Source organism: Manacus candei, unplaced genomic scaffold (assembly GCF_025592945.1).
Source record: "Manacus candei isolate 608988 ecotype Guabito, Panama unplaced genomic scaffold, ASM2559294v1 h1tg000003l, whole genome shotgun sequence".
NCBI classification, from domain to species: domain Eukaryota; kingdom Metazoa; phylum Chordata; class Aves; order Passeriformes; family Pipridae; genus Manacus; species Manacus candei.
In genome coordinates this window covers 9275681-9296078 of record NW_026138051.1, presented here as the reverse complement: position 1 = coordinate 9296078, position 20398 = coordinate 9275681, and the positions used below count along the sequence as shown (strand labels likewise).

Below are 20398 nucleotides of genomic sequence, written 5' to 3'. Positions count from 1 at the left end.
AAGTGTACTGAGATGTATTTACTGAAGATTTCACTAATTCAAATAAATCAAGTTAAAATTACAGACTAGACCGGCTATTGTCAGGTTTTTGAAAACTCTTCAATTCAAAAAAGCAAATGAAAATGGTAAGTTCATTTGTCCTTTGCTTTTTGACTGGGAGCAGAGCTGACATTGATGTTGTGGTGAAAGACATTAGTATTTAACTACTTGAAGAAATTCACATTACCACTGTGTCCTTTTAAATTGCTGTACTTATGTTCGCCACATAAGTTGCTATTAGCAACCGTAAAAAAAACAAAAAACCCACCCCTTATATTACTGTCTTGAACGTAGCAATGGTTTATTGTACTAAATTCTTTGGAGCTTTCTTCACTCAATATTTGAAATAGAATTAAAATGCTATCTCTGGAAAAGAACTATTTCTTCCAAAGTGTGTGTATCACTCACTGTAAAAACACTTTAAAAACTAATGTAGCTGACAAGTAATCTCCAAGTTTTATATCATGAAGTAAAACAAGTCCTTGTGAGAATATTGACTTGCCCCTTAAACTTCACTTTCCAGCTTTTAAGCTAAATAAAAGCACATTGCTAAAATCCGTATATTGAAGTGATTTTGATTTCTCTGAACTGTGTGATAATTCCTGTTTGCCCTCCAATACTTTTCTTTTTTTTGCATATCACTTTTCCAAATTTGTATTTCCATAAACATCTAAAGGAGCAGGGTTTAAATACTATATATTTAAAGACAAAGCAAACATTTTATCTAGGACAGATCAAACCCTTTAGGATAAGCTGTCATTAAATATTTAAGTAATACTTCTCTAAGAATGAGTGAGGTCATCTGATGTTTAAAACAAAATAATTTTTTACTGCCTGCTTTACTAAATAGAAAATGTGTCTAACATTCAGATTTGGTGGACCAAGCTTTCCATTCGGGTAAACAACATACTGGTGAAATAGCAAACAAAATATTTTTTCCTGAAAGTCATGCTCACCATTAACAACACAGAGTGACATAACACAGCTCAAACTAAAAAAAAAAGCAACATGCCAGTAGATTATCAATTGCCATACTTTTACACAAGAGGATCAAATTAATAACTCAAATGAAGAAAAAAAGGTCCCATCTGGTAGTAGTGTAGTACTAAAGAATGAACAGATAAATAATTAAGCCAGGAAGAAGGTTGGAGGGTCCAACTTCCCTTTCAGCTCAACACATGTCAGGATCCAGGTTAGCTCACAGCACTGAGTTTTCCCCTCTAAGAACTGGGCAATAACACCTCTTGGACTTGTAGGAATGGGCATAGGATCAACTGGCTTTGGTACAGAAGCAGCTTTGGTGCTCTGTGCATACTTAAATACATGCACCTAACCCTGTTTATGTAACAAGAGATAAACAAAAGCTTCAGAGGATGGAGTTCATTCACTGACATCATTATGAAATGCCTCTCTCTCAATGTCAATTTATATCTAAAAATTTATCCAGTCTCAAGATTTCCCCTTATGAATTTTGCAGTTTAGTGCCCTGTAAGAGCACAGAGACCCCTGAACATATTCCATTAGGCTTCATTATAAATAATATTCTTTATGGTATTTTAGTCAATGGGTCACAGCTCTTTAATAAATAACCAGAGGTAAGGAACAAGATAACAGTGACAATGAGGGGAAAAGTTGGCTCTGAATGGCAGGAAGTTGTTCACATCATCTAGCAGGTGAGCTTATCAGTTTGGAAGATAGATTTCCCTCATCAGTGCCAACACAATTCACTAAAGAAATGTAGTTAAATATGCCTTCAGGAATGGGCTGAAATACTGCTGAAGGGAGGCTTTCAGTCTCACTTTAAAACATCAAGTCCTACTCCCTGGAGTCAAAAAAGGACCAAAATTCCTTTTTCTCTTCCATAAACACTCTAACCTAGACCATCTCCAAAAATATTTTAGAAAAAAACTATGGCTGCCCTCAGATTCTTCTCAACTCTTACTCACTTTTTCTGGCAGGACTGCTCAAGTTAATTTTTGTTGTCTCAGCAGAACAGAGAACAGATCCTAGATTTCCATGCTTATCTACTTGAAAAAATGCTGTTTTCTTTTGAAACAGAGAACCTAGATTTAGATCAGTCATTACATTAATTTTTCTAATGCATTCCAAGTCTCTGGAGACAGGTGGTTCAGGATGGAGAGAGATAAATATAGCTACTTCTCCATGGAGCATTCTGTTGCCTCAGGTTTCCAAATCCAAATTAAGTAGTTAATGATTTATGTATACACTGAGCATTAGCATCTTTGTGCCACGTTAGTCATCAGATCACAAGTGGCTCTAAAGAGGCTTTAGTCAAACAAATGAATATTAGGTTGAATGATTCAGCTCACTTCATGTAAACAGTTCCAGCATGTCCACATTGATCATCACTAAATTCACAGAGGCAGCAGGCTCAGTTGTAAAGCTGAAGGAAAAAACCAACAGTCACAGAAGCAGCAATGAACACTTGGATCTTTTTTGAATTAAGGTTTTATCACGTGGATATGCCCTTCTCCAGATGTATTATCCAATACAATCCAATATTTATTAAAGCCTCACCAATGCCCTTACGAAATGGCAGGACTGTGTCTCTTCCTTTAAAGATAAGTTGGCTTCCATAGTCACAAGAAACCTGTGAATGCATAACCAGAGGCCAGCTATATTTATGGATACATGCAAGTATTAATGATTTTTAAGTAAATTCAAGGTGCAGAGATTTAACTCATACTTTTTAGACACTGAACAGGCAATACAAGGCAGGTGTGAATTCTTCATCCTCACCAAACCTTCTGGTTGTACCATTTGCTCTTTAAATCAAAGTTTCCTCTGAAGGTTGTTGGGTTGGGTTTTCTCTTTCTCAGATCTCACACTCAACATGAATCATTTTTATTACCTTCAGTCTTCACTGACAAGACCAACCCTCAGGAATCTCTGACCCAGAAGACCAGGGTAAAGGAATGTTGGAATGAAGACTTTCCCTTGGTCAAGGAAGATTGGGTTAGAGAACACCTATGCAAACTTGACATCCACAAGTCCATCCACAAGCCAAGCATTTGGTAATGAGTGAGGGTTGGGTTCACTCTGCAACAAGAAAAGCAAAACTGCCTAAAAAGCAGAGTTAACTTGCAGGGATGGCCTTAAAAAGAAAAATCCAGAGGCAACTTGAATAATACCAATTTTCAAGGATAAATTAATTTTGTTTTACAGATGCAAGATAATTACTGCAAATGGTTTGGCCTGATCAAGTGGAATAATTAAATTTTAAGGACGGGAACATGTATTAAAAAACATTTTTTGTTTTCTTGTTTATACTCTGCTTTGGGTAAACTGACATCAGAAGTCCTTTAACAACCGTACTGTTCAGCCCCAGTCCCACATTGACAACAAGGCAATTCTCCGAATGCAGAGAAGATAAATGGTGCTAATGCCACTAAGCAAACATGACATTTTTGTTGTACTGTGATCATAGATGAGTCACCAAGTAAAATGATTAATCACAAATCAATGTTACTAGGCTCATTTAGAGATGATTCTCCCTTTGGAAAGCAGGTAGAAGCTCTAAATTTATAGGCTAATGCGTTTATTCTAGCTGTAGCAGTCTCGTTATTGGTCTTAAGCATCAGAGTCTGCAGGAAATTTGTGTGCAATTAAGCTAAAGTGATGACCTCCTTATACACATTTTGGCACTTTTTTATCTGATAGTCTGTTGTGCAAATATATAAATGAATTGAAGCATTACATAGAAATTACAGCTAATGCAATACTAAGAAAAATAGACATATCCCTGAACTTTAATACATATGCCAATAAGGCATCTCGACCATAAATTACACTCATTTTATCAGTCTGCAAATGGGTTTATCAGTCCACAAATGGGTTTGTGCTAAGACTTTAGACTGCTTCATTTTTGCTTGGCTAACATTTGTAACTTCTACAAACAGTTTTATGATCTAAATTGTTTCAGGAGGAAGTGCATGGATTTGTGGAGCAACATGTTTATAAGTCAAATACACACTGTGAATACTTTCTATTTGGTAAATAAATTCACCTTATTTAAAAATAAGCAGAAAAAAATTCTTTCAAACAAAAAGTACCATAGTGCTTTTCTCCTCAGTTTGAATTTAGTGAAATACTCACATAGACTCATGCACCTTTTTATCTGTCTATCTAATCTGCCAGTATAAATTGTTGCTGGAGTGATCATTTCCATCCTACAGAGGGTAGAAGATTGTGCCAACCCTAGACATGATAGGCTCTGGATCCCTGTACTACCAGAGACAGAATATTCCACAGCAGAGTTGGTTGAATATCAAAGATTTTGATTTAAAAAATATTTCATTATTTAAAGAACATGAAATAAATACATGACATTTGCTCAGCCTTAGTGTTCAATTATGCTTTCAGAAGGGAGTCATTAGTTGAATATAATATTCTTGTGACTGTGTGGTGAAAGCCACATAGCACCATAATCACAAGATTTTAAACTCTCTCAACACAAACTGGTTTTGCTCTGCTCAGCAGTTAACAAGGGGATGGGGTGGAGAGGTCCCCAAGCTGGTCTGTGTTCTAGAAGAGTAGAGAAGAGTTACCAAGTAGAACCACCCAAGACTTATGAGATCCTAGGCCAAAATAATCTACAGTAACTTCTAAGCAGCTCACACTGCTCCTGCCAGAAAGTACCAGCCAGACACTGAACACACCACTGTGCTCTGGCTTTGGGAAAAGGTCAGGTACAGGATGTCTGGACACACACAGACCTGTCCTGCACGGGGAGCATTTATTGCTCAAAGCATACACTCATCATTAACAGTTCTTGCATACTTCCAGTGCTCCTTAAGATCCTAAATGATGCATTGCATCTTTAGATATCTCTTAAATGCAGGAGATATCAAACCTACAAAATTATCTAAACTATGTCTGGAAGAAGCCGAAAATTGACCAGCTATTAAAGTGAACTCAGCTTTACTTTTGCTCATACCAAGCACAATGGAAGGTAAAACAAAACCCTCTGACTAATCTATTTATTTCTACACTGGACAAAGAAAGCAAGAACTAAATCAACTGCCTTTTAACCAACTAAGAAAGGAAACAAATATCATGAAATGAGAATTACCTCAATAACTAGAATGGTCTATAATGAATTAAAAATATGTTTTCAGCAACTCCTATGATGAACTGCTATGTTGTGCTTACAACTTACTGTCCTCAGGAAGTATAGACAGGAACTAGGTGACAAGAAAAACAGGAGCTATGGGCACATAAACAGCTATCTGCCACATTTTAAAGCTCTTTACACTGTGACCGTGATTTAAAACTTTATTCCCTCCTTTTGAGGTTTGAGCACACGGTTTCCCTAGGGGAGCTATCCTACAATTAATAACTTTAGAATCTGCTACTTGAGAGAATGGGAGTTGGAAGTGTGCCTTCACAGGTGCCACGTTACAGAGGCATCTATACAGACATTATAGTGCTGTTTTGAACTTGGCACCACTGCAACAACTGTCAGACTGAGTAGGAAAAAGACACTCCAGAAAGCTCCCTTTCAAGCAGTACTTTCCTTTGCTCCAAGGAAGCCCAATTCAGAGGTTATTATTCAAAAAAATAAAGATAGTCAAGCTACATCTTTTCTCTCTGCCTCCCAGGGACAGACAGTTATCTACATTATGAGACTCAGCACATTACAAGCTGGTTGCTTGTTTTCTATCATCATCTAATATTTTCAAGTGCAAAATCCTCAGTCCCCATTGAGGAAGGTTGAATTCAAAACAGAGACCAGGAAATGTAAAGCAGCAACACAGTGCATACAAAAGTTAGCACTAAGCAGGAGTGCACTTCCACCTTTCAGCTGCAATCAGCAGGACCAGGAAGGAATTAGCAGTCGCCACCAACAGAAAAAGCCAACTTTTTCCTAAGTCACTGGAAATGTTATTATTGTAAAACTGACCCTTAGCAGACAGATCCCTGCTTCAAAAACAGCATAAGAGGAGAAGCAAATCCCCCTAAAATCCTTTTAACAGGACATTAAAGAATAAAGAAAAGCGTTTGTAGCAAAGAAACGTTGGCAGCTGCAGTCTAAAATGCCGGTAAATGACCACAGTGCTCCCTCTGGTGACAACAGACGAGGCGAGTCACCTGCCGTGAGAATCGGCACATCCGTGTCAAACTCCAGGGCAACACATCTTCCTCCTTTGAAACTTCATAGCAATACAGCAGGTACTTCCACTGAAGAAGGATTAGAAATACTCCAATGTCACGATGAGTTATCACGCTTAAACCTCAGGAATGTGTTGTACATTACCAGAAATAAGTTTTTACACCACTGATGCTGCCAGGTGTCAGTCACTGCAGCATGTAGAAAAGAGCATGAAATGAGATTTCAGCTTAGAAATGTGGAATGGGACTTAAATTCCATTTCAGCACCAGAGAAACCATTTACAAGGGATGAATGTTCTGGAAGGAGGTGAAAAAATGTTTCTATCCAGTAGGACACGGAACCTTTAGGAGTTCATACAAAGGATCTCAGGAAACCAAATTCTAACTAGTTCTGTACTGGAAAATGTTTGGATCAAGTGTATAGTTCAGGCCAGTACAGTAAGAGTGGACTGATGACAGCAAGCCCATAGTCAATGACACCTTTCCCTGTCAATTTATTAAAGGAAGTTTATCAATTTGTTTTGCCAGTGTGGAAATCTTTGTTTAGCTTGTGCCTAGATAGTCTTTGGCCATTGAGAGTTTCTCAATGCAGTGAAACTGGATAGACTTGAGTGATGATGAAGAAATGTTTAAGGACAGCTAATAAGAGATCCATAACAGGCTGTGTTTGGTTATGCCCAAGTGACCTCATTGACACACAGGGAGCTGTTTGCCAGGAGGTACAACTCACCTGTGCAACTGGTGCCCTGGAAATGAACTGCTGCAACAGGACCTACTGGGAAAGTTCCTGTGATTCAGAAAGCATAAACATCAGCTATCCAGGGAGCAGTCAGTCCTCTACAACAAGCAGCATTATAACGGCTCAAGGACCTTGGAAACATTTCAGTTTGTTTTTTTTTCTACAAAACATTCTGTACTGTCAGTCACCTTTGGGTGAAAACAGCCAAAACACACAAGCAGGCTGCCCAATTGCAGGCAAAGCATCACAAGAGCAATAGCTTCTGCAGTTTCGTCCACAACGATTAAAGATCTCTCAGAGTTTGATAAGACTTGCTGTGATACACAGCATTTCAACCCTCATCTGTCCTTCACCATCCCTTGACATCTACAGAAACTAGGATAGTAACACTTGCCCAATATTACCTTCTGTCATGATGTTCTTCTCTGATGAGAATCAACTCCCAGAAGCATTTGATGAGCCTTAGTTGGGATGAATGAGGCAGTTTAGATCCCTGAGATGCTGCAGGAGACTTTCTGAACACAGGAATACATCCCTATGCCAGCTATTCTCTTACCAGGTTTTCATGACTTTTCTATTGGATTCCAAGGGGAAAAAGGAGGTTTTGTTGTTACACTTGAAACTTTAGTATTGCAGAAGGCAAATTTGGTTCAGGGGCACAGATTATACAGGCTGGCAAGTGTCCTCACTCTAGTCCACTCAAATGCTGGTGGCAAAGCCATTGTCACTGACATGTCCTTGCTGGTGCTGCATGTCCTGGTGTGCATCACTGCAGCTTCTGCCATGGCAAATGAGACCTGGATTTACAGCAGTGACACACAGGTGCCTGCATGGTGAACTGTAAAAGCATGGCAGGTTGGTAGTCTGTAAGTCTTATAAGGGATTTCAAACATCTCAGGACAGGTGGTGGTTTGATGGCTGTGGGTACTGAGGGCGACAGCAGCAGATTCAGTTCCTGCTGGTAACAACAGTGATTAGACTGTCTGTGCCCACAGCTACACAGGATAGAGCATATATAGGAAAAATCCTCTCACACAGAGACCAAAACTAAGGACAGGCAGCTTCAAGTACATGACCTTGGGTTATATCATTCACAACAACGAATTGTTGCCCTATGACACGATTCTTGTCAGATTTTGTGGATAACAAATGCCTCTGGGTTAAGGAGGGACCAGTCTGCTTTCTGCCACTAAGAACCAATAAGATGTGCCACTTTATTTGTACTTTCTGCCTGAAGAGTGACTCTGCAGGCCCTGTATATAAATCCCCCTGCTCTGAAGAAGATACCACATAGTTTCATCAGAATATCTTTGCTATATGTCATCAATTTTAATTCCAACCTGTACTTTAATATGCACATAACTATTTTCAAATACAAGGAAATCCTGAAGTCAACAGCATCAGAGCTTTCAGTAAATCCTTCACAACTTCAGAAAAATCTCTATAAACATTGTGTAAAGTAGATACAGAATGTACAGAGAACAGTTTTCTATACAAAAGTGCATTTTAGCATTACAATTAGCAGAGAACGGGGGGGGGGATCAATTTAAGCAATACCATATACTCTAATATATACCCTCACCTCTCCCCCTAAAAAAAGACCAAAAAAAATCAGACCCCCCACTTTCCCCTTGCTTTGGTTATGAACTATATTCAAGGCTTCAATATTACAATTTTTTTTTTTACACTGAAGAATTTATTTGTCATTTGGAAATGTTTTAAAGTTAGCCAGATGAGAGAGAATGCAAGTATGATTCATCAGAGTTAATAGTCAAAATATACAAGCTTTGAATATTACTAGGATGTGCCCTTGACAGATTAATAAACTATCTTTGCAATCCTTAAATGGACAACTGCATGTTGACTTTTCTATGCTCATGAACCGCAAGATCAGTAAGCTTAAGAATATTAAACCAATAAATCTAACAACAATTGCCATGAAAATCTGGCTAATAAGAATGAACTGTAAGAGCTCCCAAAACAGTTGGGTTTATTAATATTTATAGACCAATGCATCAGCTGATTTCAAAGTTGAAAGAGTGTTAAGAGAAAAGAAATGGCTTCAGGCCATTCAGCATAGATGAACAGTAAATACTGTCATTTTTATATGTTTCTATATTGTATATGCATTCTGATGTAAATGCATGTACTTAAGTTCAAGCAGGTTGGTTTGGGTTTTTCCCTCCAGAGAATGATCTTCACAGGTTTCAAACCACAACAGGAGAACCAAAATTTAGGCCCAGGAAAGTCTTGCAAAGAATTTTCTTGCTCTTTCAAGTAAGCACCCCATACTGAGTATACTGTAAGCATCTTTTTATCAGTTTCCCAGATAAAGAAAAATAGATATCTTAACAGAGACAAAAGATGACATTAGATACACACACAGAAATCAACCAGGTTTGTCAGGCAGCTTTCTTCCTCGTATTTAAAATCATATTAGAAAAGAATGTTCTCTACTGTTTACAGTCTTATTGCAATCAAACTTTCAGTGCTCCTTCTAAGCCTTTATAGAGAAAAAGTTACCATGGAAGCAAACCGTTACCTTTACAGAGTGTAAATTAATTACATTCATATTGCAGTGGGTACAAAGCTCCTACATACACAGCTTCAGTACCATGGAACCATAGAACTCTGAGCTTTTTCCTGTGTGCCTCTATGTTACTTTTAAGCTTGACATTTGTGCTCTGTGAATAAAAAGCAGAGATTTGATTTAAAAAAAAAACAAAACAAAACATACTAATAAGAGAATGCATTATTTTAGCAGTCTGTTACTCTTCACCTGAACCCAGTAATCTACAGCTGTAGCCACAATGGTCAACACTTAAATTGGCAAGACCGGGTTTAACTAAAATTCCAACTGTTTGACTAATGCCATGGGTATTTAACATAAATTCATAGAATCATTTAGATTGGAAAAGACCTTTTAAGATCATCGATTCCAACTCTAAATCTAACACTGCCAAGTCCATCACTAAACCACGCCCTTAAGTGCCACATTTAAGTGTCTTTTAAACACCTCCAGGGGCAGGGTCCTCCTGGGTAAGCACAGAGCACAAAGCAGGGAAAGACAGGATTCTGACCAAAAACCTCCCCCAGCACAAATTGAGCATGTCACTAGAACTATGGAGGATGAGAAAACAAAAGGGAAAAAAACCCAAATGTGAGAACTCTCGAATCCCACAGCTACTTCAGGCCTGATTCTCTGAGATCAAAGACAACATTATATCTCTGAGTACTTGGCAAAGAACATTCAGGCAAGATGTTACTCTGCATTCTTACCAGAACATTCAGAGCTTTGTATTCTCATGTTATAAGCATCCTGGGTCTATGAGATCACAAAGCTATAAATTACTACCATGGAATCCCTGGAAATCCACTCTCTTCTTTCATTTCTACTGTCACACAAGTGATTGAAGTACCTGCTGGAGACAACACACCACTATCAGCTATTGTGGCACCCAGGACCTTTTCATCCAATGTGACAAGAAACTGGACCCATTTAATCACTTGGATTAATTTATACTTACATGCTCAACCTAAGATCAAGGTGGAAATACTACCCTCCTCATTTCATGATCCCTGGAAACTAGTACACAGGTGACCAAAACGAACTGTACCTCATCAAAATGAGGGCGCCTTCTCTCAACAAAACCTGAGGCATTTTAAACTCTGAAGAACTGCTGAAACAGAAAAAAGTTACACACTTTCATGCTCCACCACACTGAGATATTGCACCTTTCTTACAATTCACTTCAGAGTTTCCATTCTCTACAGTATCGTGTGCATTTTTCTTCAGAAAAAAAAATGCAATCACATTACAAAGTCACTGCAGAAAATAAAAGTTGTACTGAACTGCAACAGTGTACACATGGTGAAATATTTCATGATGAATTCATCCATTACCACGCAAGAGTTTAAAACTGCACCCTGAAATTAGCTGAATTGACAGCAATTAAATTTTGTCTTTCAAGGAAATACTGAGAGGTAACAGACACTTGTGGTTAGTGGCCAAATAATTGGCCATATGGGACAGCTAATACTTGAGCTTAAAATGACATTACATGGCTTTTAATCAGTGAGTGGACAAGTCTGGGTACCTGTTGTACAGCAGCAGTAAGAGTGAATAAAGTCACACATACTAGTTTGACCATGGACTCTTTCAGAGGGCATTGTTCAGATATTTTACTGGTCAGTTTGAGTCTACAAGGAATGCCACTTCTGAAAGAAAAATACTTCTCCTGTCAGGGCTAATAAGTTTGTGCAGGACATGCAAAATTAATGTCAGTAGTCCTAAAGCTGACCATGCAATTCTGCAGGATTGGGCTACATCGTGCAATTACAGACACCTGTGGCCACACTACACTGTCAAACTCCTTAATTCAAGAGCAAAATTAAAGCAATGAAGCATCAAAATAATAAAAAATTACTAAATTCAGAATTCAAAAATACTTTCATAATCTTTTAAGTTTCACATTAAAATTTAGAAGTATTATTTTTATCTCAGTGGGGGGAAGGAGTTCTGTAAAAAGTAATTCCAAAATAGAGACAAAAGTCACCTTAAAGATGGTCAAAATTAGAAAAGAGGTTAAAACTACTTTTACTTCCCTACCTGAAAGCCACAATTTTACCTCATATTCTTACCAACAGAAATTTCAAAAGCCAGTAGACAACAAAAGGAGATTCTGATACATGTCATGGTGTAACAACCCACACAGAAGACACCCTCAGCTAAACATACCATTAAAAAGCACAGCTGCATGAATTTAAATTCTCCTGTAAACAACATGAATCTATTTAGATGTGCTTCTGGGAAAGAAAACCACTGAAGTTGTGTGCCACTTGTTTGCACTTCTGTTTCCAGTAGAGTTCTTAACTACTGTTAAGTAGTGTCCTAGACAACTTACTTGCAGATTAGTGTACTTTCAATGCATAAAGAGATTTTTATTGTAATCTTTTCATAGAAATAGAAGGGATGTACTGGTCAACCATTAGTGATCATCCTAAGATATTGAGCAGCTTCTGAAGACTAAGCCTGTACTTCTTGTTTTTTTTTTTTAATTCTAGTTGCTTCCTAAGAACATTATTAAGCAGTATTTGTTACAGATTCCCTGCATTAGAAGTCCCGCTTCTTGTTTTCTGTGTAGTTTCAGTTAAATCACAACTTTTAGAAAAGAATTTATGACAGCACTTTGATTTCATACAATTCAAGAGCAAGACTGAAGAAAGCCCCACAGAATAGAAAGATTTTTCCTCATGCTAAACAATCTTCCTAATAATGGGAAAGGAAGACAGAACAAGTCAAGTGGAATACTAACTCTAAGTTGTAAAAAAACAAAGAAGCTGAAGCATAGTAATGCATGCTTTGTGTCATCCAAGAGCACCCCTAGACTTAAATCTTGTAAGTTAAGTTAGCATATTAGCCAAGTTCAATTTCCTTAAAATTGTATTTACTGAGCAGCTTTTCAGAAGACAGTTAAGTTTCTGAATTCTTTGTTGCAAAATTACTCTCAAAAAGCTGAAGTTACTCAATACTTAGACCTTCTTAGCAAAATTACACTTGAGAAAAGATCTGGTTTATATTGTTAACACTAATCAAAATTTGGTCAGGAAATGTATGTAAACAATAAGGATAATACATTTAAGGCTTAGAAAGAACACTGATAAATTCACCCCTGTCACATTAAAACATCCACATCTCCTTCATGGTCCTCCTCAGTCACTTTTAAAGAGAGCACTTCTTCATTAAGAAACAATCCACTCAGTCTTTCTTTACGAGCTTGTCTCTGCTCCTTCAGCTGTCTCTTCCGTAAGGCCTTTTGCTGTAGTTTCCGTTGCTTGGAACGTTTCTGTCAAAAATAAAGAAGAGACAAAATGTAAGATTTTGTTCTGTAGATTAGAAAACACTTCTAAAGCTGGAAAATATAAATTAACCTCTAAAATAACATCTGCTCTGAAAAATAACTAATATGAATTCTTAGAGGTGGTGCAAACAGTCATCCAAAATTGTATCTGATATTAAAATATCAAGACCCAATTACCATATCTGAATTATGAGGCACAACATTACCCTGTGATGTTGCACAGTCGAATTTTTGATTGAAGGAATCTTTACTGCTGGGGAAATGTTACAGTCTTACATTAACAAACCCAAGATGTTGAAGAGCAAGCAAGAACTGCTCCTCTCCTCCACCCCTGAAACTGAAATTATGGAGACACGACAAGTGCCACAGTCCTACTTTAAATGGAACACGCTTCAGTGGGTCTCTCCTCACCACGTAATCTCATGAGACATGGAAGAATAAACTGAAGAAGATTCAAAAAGCCTGATGAAACTTTTAGTTGGAAAAAAAAAAAACACAAAAGAAAAACAAAACACAACCAAGATGGTCTTTACTATCCAGAAATTATGCCTAGATTAGGGTGATCAATCTTAAATAATTATTTTTTTAAAACTGTGTGTGTTTTTAAGTTAGATGCATAAGCCCTTACTCAAGCCCACTCACATTACTCTAAACAAAAGGAATTAAAAATCTGCTACAAACATCAGGCTTTCTCTTAGAACAGAAATTATGGCAAGAGCACGAGTTTTAACTCCTCGTGATCATGTCGCACCAAACAGTCTATCTAAATAACTCAGTCACTAACTGTGTTCCTTCAGGACAAACATCCCAGGTAAGATCACATAAGCAAGCTTAAAGAGTTAAGACAGCTTAGTGCAGATTTACATAATTAGAAACTTTACTTTTGAATCCCGGATCCTCTCTGCAGCACTCGAGGACAGGTTACTATCGCTGTGCGCTCGACTCATGTTGGCACTCGAGTTTGAGGCGGAGTTGGCGACGCTGGAGCCGCTGCTGCTGGCTGAGCTGACCATGCTGGCACTGCTGCTGCTGGCACTGGCACCACTCACACCACTGGTACTTGCACAGCTGTAGCTGCTCCTCTTCCAGCTCTCCCTTGCTGACCGCTGACGAGGCCCGTGTTCCTTGATGTAGTTCCTCACCTGTAGAACAGAGGCAGCAAAATGGCTAAGGCTTGATAAACACTGCACTGAGATGCTCCTTTCCATGGAAAAAACCAATTTGCCTATTAATGATCAAGTTATTAGATCAATTCAGTTAGACTTTTAAAATATTTTGCTGCGCCTGCTTAAATCCCAAGCCATCTGGCAGTCACCCAGAGAACTAAGTTAAAATTAGCTTCACTACAGAAGGAACGAAAATAAGTAGCAAGGTTTGGGGTTTTTTCTCCTCTCCTGCTCCTTGAGTTTGCTACTACGTTAGTTATTATTTCAACACCAAAAAGGAACATCAGTCAAGTTCAGCTGAACTAAGCTGTTTACTTAATGTATCAAACCCCTTTATTTTGCTAGGTATACTCAAACAAAAATGGGTGTAAATAAAGCAGTACTTTTCTACTGTAAGATGATACTTAAAAAATGTTTGAAACATGAAATAGGCCAAGCCCATAAAAGCAGTGAATGTTTTCCAGTTTCAATCTTCACTTTCATCACAATCAGAGTAACACTGAGGAATTCAGCTTGTTTGGACACCACAACACATCACAATAGTACAAAGACTAAGTAGTGGGATGTATCTACCCTACCAGTCAGGTACCCTTCTTTGTTATAATTCCTATTCCGTTACATCTTTAAAATGTGTTTTTATCTCCCTTTCTACATGAAATTTATGGTCTTCCCCAACCAATCCCAATCTTTTAGAGTTTTAAATGCTAGTTCATATTCAGTGAGCAAATGAAGATCCTCAGCTAGCTGATGGCCATGAGGTGAGGTACACTGCCATAAGCAGCACCAGGTCTATAGTACACACTCACCAGCTTAGGCTTAACACATACTGAGAATGTACAGTCACAGTCTCATATAAAGGTTTCCCTCACTGACAATATTGTGCTCTAGTGTATATCTCTATATCTAATGATTAGGTATAAAAATTGATCACAAGTCCATACGATTTTCCAAGACATATCAGATGCTGAAACCCCAAAGTCAAATGTACAAACTTTAACTCACCTGTTTCAGTTTTTCATCTGTGAGACAGTTCAATTCAATAATGAATTCACTATCTGTAGGTGAGATCTGAGCAGTAGGATCAATAATTTTAATAATATCAAGTTGCTCTCGAAGGCCCATTTCTGTACTGACTTTGCGACTCAAATATTCAATATATTCAACCTAGGATCCAAAGAGAGGCAGGTCATTTTAAAGTATCATTGATTCTAAATGAGAGACAGAAAAAAGGAAGGACCAACAGGATAAAGCATGCTCAAATATTCTAGCCTTGAGTATCCTTAAAAACTCAGGGTGAAAACCTGAGTAGGCATTAAACTGCCTCTTACAGACCCAAAAGACAAGATTTAGTTTTGAGAATCAAGCAGTCCTGTATAGGTCTGCATTTATACCTACAGCAATCAGGATGGCATTTAAGTTGTATCTTTTAATGGAAAGTTCTTCTGTACATTGCAGTTCTCACACAGGAAAAAAAGTCACCTGTTCATCATTTGTCATTGCGCTCCATGGAAGTTCATCAAGATTCCTGTGCTTGTTTTTCTTTTTCGGAAGCAGACAGGGAGAGCTCGGAATACTAGGTATAACATCAGAAAGCACATCACTCCCACTGGTAATGTCGCTGCCAGGCAACTTGTAACATGCAAGAGAAGGAACAAAGCTTTAGAGTACAGTAGGCAGACTGTAAATCACTCTAACACTATTAACCATTCAAAACATACTGTCAAATTAGCAAAGCATCGATTATCTCTGCACTCTGACAACTTCTTTGTAATTACTCATAACTCCCTTGAATCTTCCTACAAACAACAAGTGCAGCAAACTCGATTCATACTATTCTCTACTTATCAAATCTTTTTAAAAAATTGCATATAAGAAAACAGCAGAATGGTGTGACATTTCAATTACTTCCCTTTTCCATCAGTGGAAATTGTCCATTACAATCCAAACTTAAATCTAAACCCCCCATTTCAAAGCATAAGTCTAGTTTAAGGAATATAATTTCAAAGTCGGTCTGTAATTCATGCCACACCCCATAATTACACAAGAATATTCAATTAAAATTACTGTCATTTGCCTGGAAGCAACTGCAGAACTTCAGATAGCTTCATTTATACAACTGACACATGATTTCTGAATGCACTTCCAGTTGAAGTGGGACAGTTGGATTACTCATGCTCAGATTCTGCCAGATAACACCATAAAGAGCTGCAAAAAAGTCTTTCCAAAATTTTACAAGTCCAATCAAGTATGTCTCTTAAGAAAAGTTTGTTTTAAAAAGTAAAGAGTGATAAAAAAGCTAGTTACCAGTCAAACATGCTGTTAGCTAACTAAGGCTTAAGAAATTACTTCTTTTCAAAACAATTGCCAAGTTTATCAGGCAATTAAAATTTCACAGCTCAGTGAAGCTCTGAATCTTTGGGATGCAACCTGAGTCATTCCTACAGGCTGCATTATACACATTATACACGTGCACTTGTAACTTCTGCAATAAATAGAGACCTGCAGTTAGACTAAACCAGTCAGAAATTCGGAGCTAATCTCAGAGCACGTCTTGAGTTTATCTGCATCTTCTGGAACAGGATCTGAGCCGCCTTAGTTTTCAGTTCTTATAATGCCCTTAGGACTCTACATGCTTTGACTGAACTTTACAACAAAATTTAAAAGTATGACCTTCACTCACTCCTCCAGATTAAAAAGGTTGGAATAAAACTAAACAAAGCATTTCTTTATCACTCAAGATTCAGGTATGTGCTCCCATGCTCAGTAGTTACAAAGAAACAAATGCTGAGAAGGTCATTTGGTCTGTTCAGCCCGGAGAAGAAGAGACTGTGGGGAGATATCACAGCTGTCTGCAGCTTCCTCACAAGGGGAAGAGGAGGGGCAGGCACTGATCTCTTCTCTATGGTGACCAGTGACAAGATCCAAGGGAATGGTCTGAAGTTGTGTCAGGGGAGATTTAGGTTGGGTATCAGGAAAAGGTTCTTCATCTAGAGGGTGGTTGGGCACTGGAACAGGCTCCCCAGGGCAGTGGTCACAGCATCAACTCTGACAGAACTCAAGGAGCATTTGGGCAACGCTCTCAGACACATGGTGGGATTCCTGGGGCTGTCCTGTGCAGGGCCAGGAGTGGCTTTCGATGATCCTTGTGGGTCCCTTCCAACTCAGGATATTCTGTTCTATCCGACAGCTTTTCAACTACAACTAAAACCAGCACATAACAGTCTACACAAAATTTTACATTTACAGTGGAACTAGTTTACCTGCCATTCAAACTCACTGTCTGACCAATCCCAGTATGTGCTGATAGAAGAAGAGACATCACTGCAGACACTGCCCTCGGGGAACAAATCAAAAGAGGTGAACTCCTGGTCATCCAACAGAGAGTAACAGTCATCCTGATCACCAACAGAGACCGATGAGAACAGCTCCTCACTGCACTCTGAGCTGGCGACGCTGGTTCCACAGGATGTCAAGTTCCACCTGCAAAACATGACAAAACAATTAGAAAGCAGCAAATGTTGGCATCAAGTGGCCCTGAAAAATTCTTTTAAGCCTTTTAAAACTATCTTCACTTTGCTCGCATTATACATGGATTTTACTGAAGTTATAATTATGGAAATTGAAGTATTCTAGTTTAAAATATTTTTTAAGGTCCATAAACAACACCAAAGGGAACCCAAGGCCAAAAATGGCCAGGCAAAAATCCACACATAGTTAGTATAATTACATCTTTATTTTAATATATTATCACTTTCCACCCCAGAGCCATGACTCCTCTAGTATGTGAATTGCTTCTTTTTGCTGTTGGTTGGATTTCTAAAATACACTGATCTAAAAATAAAATTTTCCATATGTTTGGATATTTAAACTGTCACGTAAATTGAAATAAGCAGAACTAAGAAGTTAATCAATCAGACATCAGGATAAATAGAAGTCAAAAAGAAATTCTAGGCTGATAATCCCCCACAAAACTGAGGCTTAATAAGGAAACACATTATGGATTCATTATTCACAACTCCGAATGCCAAAAACATTGGACATGCTATTGGAATAAAACAGTGCAAGATGGGAAAATGACCTGTGTGAAAATGTTACCACGCCAAAACTAAATACTTTTTCCACCTCATTATTTCATTTATAAAGCTAGTTAATGCTGTTGCTAAAGGAAAGCTATTGAGGACTCAATTTTCACAGAACAGGTTTTTTGCTCTAATGAGAGTAAGTCAGAATTTAACAAGCTCATGAAATCAGTCTCCAAATCTGGATTTATTTTACATATTGGTGAAAAGTAGGTCGAGACAAATATGAGTCAGCACAGCACTGCAATATGGCCAAAACAACTTGAAAAGGGCTTCTAAAATGCACCACACAAACCCACACAATCAACTCCTTTCCATCAGCCTGTCCACTTCAGCCTGGCTAACTAGAAAAACACTCTTCTTCCATCCAACTGCAAAAGCCAAGCAATCTCATCACCCTGAAGGGCTGGTCCTCACTGTCATTATTTAAGCTGCATACCAGGTTGGCTAAATATGTTTGTGATGGATTCACTCCCACATCTACTTGGCCAGCACTGAATTTATCCAATGTTAAAGACATTTCCAAAACTTCTCATTTAGCAGATTCAGGAGATCCTGCTCTCCCTCCCTTTCTGGATCCCTTACAGACGTGCAGTGTTTCACCGGTTCAGACTTTTGTGGGCAGGGCAGTCCATTGGTATGGAGCAGAGCACAGGTGTGGTGACACAGCACACTTCTCAACATGACTACAGTTACAGAATTCATGAAATATTGACGAAAGGAACAGAGCGGACAAAGTTTCCAGACCTATCAAAACAAAGGGTGAGGTGCAGGGGCTCTACCACCACCCCACTGTGCAGATACTCCAGGTACAGGCAGACAGCCCTCACCTTTTCACACCCAGGGGGGTCTGCTGGGCTTGCTGGGGTGAACTGGACTAACAACAAGCGGGAACTACATTACAATTACTCGTAATATTATGCAAACAGCACAGATTGAGCTGTGCATCTGCAATGGCTTAATGAGTGTGTGTCCTTGCCCAAAGAAGTGAGATAGCCCCTCAAGATGCCTGAGTTACAACCCTGTATTTGTAAAATGAGCAAACCTAAGTAACACACTTGGGAAGTGAAAAGCAACACAAAGAGAAACTCACAAAACAGCTATCAAACATTTATCTTACAGATATGCTAAGAATATTTCTTACTGCTCATGCCACAATTGTGTTTTATGATTTAAGAACCCTATCATGAGAAATGTATCATATTTGATTAAGGTTGTTTGTGCTGAATCATTTAAGAATCTATAATTAAGAGTTTGCCCTTGTGAACAATACTTTTAAAGTGCAATTTCCATGATTTCATACAAATTCAACTGAAAGACTACCTTATTATTCACTCTTCATAATGGTGTAGTAGAAACAATCAGTAAAAGTATCTTGCAAGTCTGGAACAGGAACTAGAACTACCCCACACATATGTTCGTGACTGAAATCTCACAGACTGTTCTCAAAAAAAAAGCTATTGCCATATTCAAGTTTAATTATACGCAGTAGCAGAATTACGTTCTTAGGAAAACTGTGATTTTCACTTTTGGAATTTCTTTGTAGAGTTGTATATGCACTTTTTGAATAGATCATTTCTACAAACTACAGGCTGAATAATTTGACGATCATTAGTAGCATGGGATTGAAATGTTTCTGCAGGAGTCGGTGCAGTCACCAAGCTGCCTGACTCATTCTGAACCTCTACAGGTTTGCCTGGTGTCCATGCAAGGCCTGCTTTTAACTCTTATAAACACACCACTCTGCAGCTGACCATCCTGCAGCGCTCAAAAATTACCAGAAATCTTAAAAAAAAAGACATTTGGAATGGAACGAGGCTTGGAGCAACGTGGCTCAGTGCAAAGTATCCCTGCCCAAGGCAGGGGGGTTGGAACTACATGATCTTTGGGGTCCCTTCCAACCCAAACCAGTCTGTCATCCTACGAACAAACACATCTTTAAAGAACGACCCAGCTCACATCGATAGGTGTAACGTGACGAGCCGAACCCCGACTAAGCCAAGCGCAGGGTACCCCAGCAGGGCGTGCGGAGCACCCTCAGCCCGGTCACACCCGGCTCGCACCGGGCAGGCGAGCGGGGCAATGATGCTCGGCCCTGCCCGGGGGCAGCAGCGGCCCTGCCCGGGGGCAGCAGCCGCCCTGGGGCCCCTCAGCACCCCCCGGGCGCACCTGTTGGAGTGGAAGCGGTGCAGCGGGTCGGTGCGGTGGCAGGACGAGAGCTGGCAGCCGAAATCGCTGACGTCCAGGCAGCCCTCCTCGCTCAGGCTCAAGCTGCCGCCGCGCGGCGGGTGCTGGTGCGAGAGCAGCGGGCACGGCTCCTCGGGGGCCAGGAACTTCTCGTACGGCTCCTCGGTCATGGCGGTGGGCGCGGGGGCGGCTCGG

General features: G+C 39.1%; 1 protein-coding gene across 1 annotated transcript; it reads right to left on the bottom strand.

Moving 5' to 3' along the window:
• Positions 1-8215: 8215 nt before the first annotated feature.
• Positions 8216-20373, bottom strand: FAM199X (family with sequence similarity 199, X-linked). Its single transcript, XM_051784675.1, has 6 exons — positions 20186-20373; positions 17198-17417; positions 15417-15566; positions 14940-15101; positions 13653-13913; positions 8216-12756 (listed from the first exon to the last, which is right to left on the bottom strand). The coding sequence occupies exons 1-6, from the start codon at positions 20371-20373 to the stop codon at positions 12586-12588; spliced, it is 1152 nt and encodes a 383-aa protein (XP_051640635.1). The 3' UTR covers positions 8216-12585.
• Between the last annotated feature and the right edge of the window lie 25 nt (positions 20374-20398).